Below are 8186 nucleotides of genomic sequence, written 5' to 3'. Positions count from 1 at the left end.
TAAAGTAGGTTATCTTAGACATGGTAGTCTAACTCCTTTAGACGAGGTCTAAAGAGAAGCGTAGTTAGATGAGAACGTCTAACTCTTTTAGACAAGGACATCTATCTCTTTTAGACGAGGACGTCTAACTCTTTTAGACAAGGTCTAAAGGGAATCGTAGTTAGACGAGGACGTCTAACTCCTTTAGACGAGGTCTAAAGAGAAGAGTAGTTAGACGAGGACGTCTAACTCCTTTAGACGAGGTCTAAAAGGAAGCATAGTTAGACGATGACGTCTAACTCCTTTAGACGAGGTCTAAAGGGAAGCGTAGTTAGACGATGACGTCTAACTCCTTTAGACGAGGTCTAAAGGAAAGCGTAGTTAGACGATGACGTCTAACTCCTTTAGACGAGGTCTAAAGGGAAGCGTAGTTAGACGATGACGTCTAACTCCTTTAAACGAGGTCTAAAGGGATGCATAGTTAGAAGATGACGTTTTACTCTTTTAGACGAGGTCTAAAGGGATGCGTAGTTAGACGATGTCATCTAACTCTTTTAGACGAGGTCTAAAGGGATGCGTAGTTAAACGAAAATATATTTAATCAAAAATGTATTTTCACAATAAGGATTTTATTATTGTCTAAAATTTAAAGTATGGAACATGTTTATGTTCGAAGTATTTTTTTTTCATCTCTAGTTATTTTTTTTAATAGGGCGAAATTTGGGTATGCTTTTTTCTCATGTTTTTTAAACTTTATTTAAAATTGTGTTAAAAAATTTTCTAATTTAAAATATTCTTTTATTTCAAATTCCAAATAATTATCTTCTTCTTATTGTCTTCTACTTTTTTTTGACAAATTTTAAATAAGCATTTTCAATATTAAGAAAGGCATCGTTGTCACAGATACTCAATATGTCTAATAAATTTGTCGCGCGTCGTAGATTAGTAAAAATAAGTTAGGGTTTATTAGTGAGATCTTAAAATTAGAATAAAATCATTGCTAATGAATGTTGTTTATGAAATTTTAATATGAATATATTATTTTTAAATAAAAAATAAAAAATATTTATTGTAAGTTTACTTTTAATCTTAACAATATATTATTTAACATTTTAATTAAAATAATAATAATAATGATATCCATTATATTGTATCTTGAAGATGAGAGAATCCTTTTAGCCAACCACATGATCCTATCTATCCATATCTTCCAGTCCCATAACATATTTTTTTTCAAACTTTCTCTGGTTCATATTATCTCTCCCAATCTCATGGATGACATTCAAATCCTCTCAATCGAACTCTACACATTGGATTTTCTTTCACATTTATCAATCCCCAAGAGCAATTTGGAGTCTTGTGATCACTCGTCAGTCGCATTCATTGTCACTGGTTCAGTTCTCTCACTCTCTCCTGTACATCTTTTCACGTTAGGAGTAGTTTACATGCTGTTCTTCACATAATGATGGGTTTCTAGGGTTTTTGATTATTTGTAATTCTCGACATGTAATGGGTATTATGTTATTGCAAGTTCAAGAATGATAGGGACATCAGTCCTCCGTCAAACCCATGTTTTGATGTTACAAGATGATCATTTCCAAAATCTAGAATGTAATCACAGTTTTAAAGAACAGGAATTCATCTCTGTTTTGAAGAACTGCAATAGCATTGCAGAAATTAAGCAAATTCATGCTCAGGTGATTAAGCTTGATTTGATATGGAATTCATTATATGCAAACAATCTTGTTGTCACTTGTGCTCTCTCGGATTGGGGTAGCATGGATTATGCCTGCTCCATATTCCAACAGATTGATGATCCAGATTCTTATGTATTCAATAGTTTGATTAGAGGTCATGTAAAAAACATGAATCCAGAGGATGCACTCTATGTGTTTGATGAAATGCTTGAGAGAGGTGTTGTACCTGATAACTTCACTTTTCCTATCCTTCTCAAAGCATGTACCAATTTGAGGGCTATTAAAGAAGGAAATCAAATTCATGCCCTGATTTTCAAGCTAGGGCTTGACCATGATGTATATATACAGAACAGCTTGATTAATATGTATGGAAAATGTAAAGAGATTCAACACTCTTATGCTGTTTTCCATAATATGGAAGAAAGAACCCTTTCTTCATGGAGTGCCCTAATCTCATCTCATTCTGGCTTAGGTATGTTTTCTGATTGTCTTGACCTTTTTCGAGGTATGAACGAAGATGGATGTCGAAAAACCGACGAAAGCTTATTAGTTAGCGTGATTTCTGCTTGCACCCATCTCGGTTTTCTTGATTTGGGAAGAAGCTTACATGCTTATCTATTGAGGAACTTTAGTAAACTCAATGTTGCGGTTGAAACTTCTTTAGTAGATTTATACGTTAAATGTGGTTCTATTGAAAAAGGGTTGTCTCTTTTCGATAGAATGAATGTCAAGAACCAACTTTCCTATTCGGTTATGATATCGGGGTTTGGGTTATACGGAGGTTTCCATGAAGCTCACAAGCTTTTTGTGGAAATGATCGAGCTAGGGCTACAACCGGATCATGTAGTTTACGTAGGTTTATTGAGCAGTTGTGCCCATGCAGGCTCGGTTGAGCTTGGTTTGGAATTTTTCGATAGAATGAGACTCGAACATGGTATAGAGCCTACGGTTCAACATTATGGTTGCATGGTTGATCTTTTGGGCCGAGCCGGGAAAGTTAAGGAAGCGTTTGCTTTAATTGAGGGAATGTCGATGGAACCGAACGACGTCGTTTGGCGATCGCTTCTCACGTCGTGCAGGCTTCACAACGAGTTAAGGCTCGGGGAAATCGCAGCCAAACGGATACTCCTACTAAACGTGGGCGATTTCACAATGCTATCGGATTTATACGCGAGGAACGGAATGTGGGATGACGTGGCGGCAGTTCGGAAGGAAATTGTCGAGATGGGGTTGTCGCGAAATTTGGGGAAGTGTACGGTTGAGATGAAAAGGAGAGTATATGCTTTTGTTTCGCAGGATAGGTCGCATTCCGATTCGAGTAGAATATACGAGATGATTCATCAAATGGAATGGCAATTGAGATTTGAAAGATATTGTCCCGATTTATCGCAAGTTTTGTTTGATGTTGATGATGAAGAGAAGAGACAGTTGTTGAGCGGACATAGTCAGAAGTTGGCGATTGCGTTTGCGCTCTTGAACAATTCTGGTTCTCGGGTTATAAGGATAGTTAGGAACGTTAGAATGTGCGGAGACTGTCATGCTTATACTAAACTCGTCTCGATGATTTATGAAAAGGAAATTGTAGTCAAGGATCGTAACGTTTTTCATAGATTTAGGGATGGAAGATGTTCATGTAGAGACTATTGGTGAAAATTATTTGAAATTGAAATTTTTATTTTTTCTCATCCAATTTGTTTGAATTACTAGTTAACCACACTATGAAATGATCTTTTTTTTTATCGTTTTATTCTGACTTAAAATGAATTAGTCAAATTTGGACTTTTAGGAACCATTGTTAATATTGGTGTTAAATAAGATTATTTTAGAATTTATTTTTAGAAACCTAAACCATATTGAGATTTGTTTATTTCCTCTCATTTTGTTCCAATCAATTTTCCTCCACAATTTTTATGAATAAATCATATTCAACTCTATTTACTGCAACAAAATTTTGATTTTAAATCAATCATATTTGTTAAACTAAACATTTATCAAAAATTCATATTTTTCATATAAAATAAATTATTTCATATTAAATGAAAATAAAAGTAATTTCACCTTTTACTTTAACAATTTAAAAAAATAGTTTGATTGTAATGCTAACATTGATAAAATAAAATACTAATTCCAAATAATCTTGATAATTTCCAAATAACATTACAGGAATTATCGTTCAACCCATAATGTATTCATTGCCAAAGTGCTTTAAAAACCAGAGTTCAGTTCTGTAGCCAAAATTTTTTAATGGTAGAGGAATCAAATTAATCTCTAATATATATATAAAAAGTATTAAAGAGATCCTTTTTAAATAATTTGTTTTTACAATTAAAATTAAAACAATAAAAGTTATTTAGGACAATATATAAAGATAGAACTTTATCAGATTTTTAAAAATGTTTTATTTATTTATAATTGTTTTTTGAAATAATCATAAAATAAATAAAACTGACCTCAAGTTTTAAACGATTTTATTGTTTTATTAGTATTAATTAATCGTTGACTCATTTATTGATCTTAGATATCACTTGTTTTATTTATAATTGCATTATTGTTACAATATATATTAAATATTGTTGAGTATATATATATATATATTCTTTAATATACATTTGTTTTTATATATATACAATTTGACAATTTATTTATTTATAATTGTATATCCTCTATATCAAAGTTGGAAAATTAACAAGTATCAATATATTTGTGAATGTGACAGTAGTTTTAATATTACACTAGTTTCAATATGGCACAAAATTTGTGTATAATATGTTCTATTTATTATTTGTTTAACATTTTTTTTAATTCATTAAGTTAGTATTGTCCCAAAGTAATAATATTTACCAATTTAGTTATTCTAGTAATACTTAGTAAGATATACAATTATGAAATTAAATGCAGATGATTTTCAAGATGTTTCCTTTAATTTGAAATATTTTCATGCCAAACCAGAGTCATGATTGACACTAGGTGGGTGTACTTAGGGTAATTTTAGTGAGTAATTGTTTATACTTATTATAAAAAATAATGTATGATAAACTTATATTTGTATTAAATATATTTAAAATTAATATTATTATAAATAAATTTATTATTCTTATAAAATAAAAATAATTATGATATTGTATAATTTTTGGATTTTATTAATCTTCTATAGTCAAATCATAACAAAATTGTCAATTTTATTTTTTTATAAATCTATTAAAAATCCCGAGATAAAATATAATTATCACCCTCTAGGAAGTTTAGTCAGTACTTTTAGTATTTTATTCAAATCTTACTTTGTTATCCTCATTATTTCTTCAAATTTTACTTGGTTATCATATTTTTAAAATATATTCTTCATTTTTAACGTATTTTAATGGAATTATGTTTGTAAGTATTATTAATTTTCTATTTTGAAATTTTTATTTTACTTTTTAATTTAATAGAACGCAGTGTAACACTCAAATCTACCCATCAAATTATAAAATTAAATTAATATTTTAATTTATTTATAAATAAATAAAAATCAAAATAATTAACTTAAAGATTAAAAAATGGTCAAAATAAAAATAAATTTATTTGAGATAAATGTTGTACTCATTTATTTTAAAACAATTTAACGAAAAAATCTGGGAAAAACAAATAATTTCGGAGGAATAAGGTACCCATTTCATCTCATATAATTATTTATTTAACCTTAAAATATGAAAAAAAATCAATAAAAAAAATTGGGAAAATATTTGCCATATTTATTTTAATATTTTGTGTATTTAAAAAATATCAAAATTAAAGTTAAAAGAGTGAAAGAAAAATCGATTTCAAACAAACCTTAAGGTTTTAAAATAAAATTTAAATCAGTAATCGGGTGTGCCAAAATTCTGTTGAATGACTACTGCCGAAACCACAACCATCAGATGAGCGCTGCATTTTTATGCGCCCAGGAAGTAGTCGCATAGCCCATTGTAACCAAGGAGAAGTGCGTGCGGATCACAACGGATTGGCTAACGCCCCGTTAGCCAGGACGCTAACGGACCGTCCAAACGCAACGACACTGGACTGAACCATTCGCCAACGGAGTACCCAAACGCGCTCAAAACGACGTCATTTTGAGTGTCATCTTCGTCTCCAACGCAACGCCTGAGGGATAAGCATCAAAGATCCATATTTGATTTTTCTATTTTGGAACTCCCTCTATAGTCAACCATTTCGAATGATTTAAAGCTTGAAATGATCACCCTACCACAGTGATTATTTCTCCCTATCAAAATAGGGATGATTCATCCTTATTCAATGAGTTGACTAAAGAACAACCAAAACGCCATTAATGACTTTTGAGATTCAGTCCACTTGAAACCTCAACTAACCTTGCGATAATATAAATACATCTCTTAAGTCATTCCGAAGGCAAGAGATCCACTCTCCCCCTTCAAATCGAAGAAAATCAAAAATCTACCATTAAAGCTTGAAACTTTCGAATTTTTCGAATTTTCTGTTTGAGACCTTAAAACTTAGATCTGAGCATCCCAAAAGTTTCCCTAAGGATTAATGAGTGTTCTTCAATCATTAGTAAGATTTTCAACTACCCTCTAATTCATATTCACAATTTGAATTTGAAATTTTTATATTTCAAATTGCATAAGCTTGTATGATTGTTGTTTATGGTATTTTATGGATGAAAACTTGTCTTAAGATCATTTAGAAACTATCTAGATAAGATATAACCGATCATTCAATCTAATAAACAAAACCCAAATTTAAAAATTTAAAATTAAAAAACCGGGTTTATTGTTTTTGGGCTAATTTTGTGAAATCACGGCCTAAAAAATATCCCAACATAATTGTAATGATGTTGGACAACTATTTGGATCATGTTTGATCCATCCGATCTTATTTGATCAAAATTCAAAATTTTCAAAATAATTAAAAAATTTGAATTCTTGAATTGGTTCAAACAAGCCGTCAGTGTTCTTGTTTTGATACCAATCAGTATGTATAGTATAAGGAAGCTATTGGATAGCTCCTTACACTTCAAACAACTTTATAATCAAAAACCCAATTTTTTATCACAAACTTTTTTGAGCAAATTGATCATATCATTCAGGTCGATTGATACTTTGATGTGACGATCAAGATGTTGTTGGGAGCTTTGTGAAGCTATCCAAGCTCTTGAATCAAAAAATCAGAGTTAAAAAAAAAAAATTTAAAAAATGGAACATTTGTGTTCTTGAGGACCAAGGCTTGTTAGCCTAGGACCGAGAGGTCCGACCTAGGATCCTCAATCCGAAGACATTGTTGTGATTGTTAAACACGAGAATCATAGGATAATCTAAACATATAAGAAAATGACTGACAAATATCAAATTTTCATTTGACCTCAAACAACATCCTCATACACTCTCGCAAACAACAACATGATCTCACTATATTTCAGTCGCGACCCGAAGCAACGACGTATCCAAAATTTGGAGTTGGTTGAGTTTAAAATATTTGGGATGGGCTTAAAAAATAAAAGGTAAATAAAGTATAATAAAAACATCTATAAATTAATACAAGATAAATTAATAATCTCCATAAAATTTATAATTTGTCTAGTCCCAACAAACAACGGGACCAATATTAAATTGGACCACAATTGATAAACTAATAAGATAATAACTTTTTTAAATCACAATCAAAAATGTTAAAATCGAGAGTTTACTTAAAATCGTTTTATATATATAAACTCGTAAAATCTAGATTTTATTCAAAATCGTAAGAGTTTACATAAATTAATATTTATTTACATTAATAATAAAAAATATATTTTTCAAAATAATATAAAAAAGTCAATATAATTATTTAATACAAAAATTAATATGTTCTAAAATATTTAACAAATTTAAATTTGGTAATATAAATATATTGTCTATTAAAATTTTTATTTAAAATTATTCATATATTTATGAATATATAAATATATATATATATATATATATATTAAAATAATAAATAACTAAATAATGTTATAATATATATTATTTAAAAGATTATATTATTAGTTTAAAAACGATAATTTCTTTCTTTTTACTCTTCATTTTCTCTCTTTATTTTCCATTCTATATCAATTGTTGGGTTTTACGAAAGAGAATGCAATCAATGCAAATATGGAATTACATAGCCCAAATTTAATTTAAAGGGCTCCCAAATTTTTTATTTTTAATATATATAATATTATTAATTATATATTATATATTATTATTTATTTTATATTATAATATTATATTTCTTTTATATTTATTTTTTATAATATAGTATAATATCATATTCCTTTTATATTTATTTTCTTATAATAAATCCATAACTATATAAGGCTTTTCATCTCTAATATTTTATTTTATCATAATTCCAACTCTAACAAAATTATTTTTGAAGTTACATTTTAATACTCTTAAATTTATTTATTTATTCTTATGTTTCATTTTAAAATATCTATCATATTTTTTTTTAATTATTGAAACATCATATCTAATATATCACAAATATTATTAA

At 28.9% G+C, this 8186-nt stretch overlaps 1 protein-coding gene across 1 annotated transcript; it reads left to right on the top strand.

Moving 5' to 3' along the window:
• The first annotated feature begins 1201 nt into the window (after positions 1 to 1201).
• On the top strand, positions 1202 to 3388 carry LOC124929532 (pentatricopeptide repeat-containing protein At1g31920). The gene has a single exon (XM_047469920.1). The coding sequence runs from the start codon at positions 1518 to 1520 to the stop codon at positions 3324 to 3326; it is 1809 nt and encodes a 602-aa protein (XP_047325876.1). The 5' UTR covers positions 1202 to 1517; the 3' UTR covers positions 3327 to 3388.
• The last annotated feature ends 4798 nt before the right edge of the window (positions 3389 to 8186 follow it).

Source organism: Impatiens glandulifera, chromosome 3, assembly GCF_907164915.1.
Source record: "Impatiens glandulifera chromosome 3, dImpGla2.1, whole genome shotgun sequence".
Classification (NCBI taxonomy): Eukaryota; Viridiplantae; Streptophyta; class Magnoliopsida; order Ericales; family Balsaminaceae; genus Impatiens; species Impatiens glandulifera.
The sequence above is the reverse complement of the archived record's forward strand: the minus strand, read 5'-3'. Positions and strand labels throughout refer to the sequence as shown.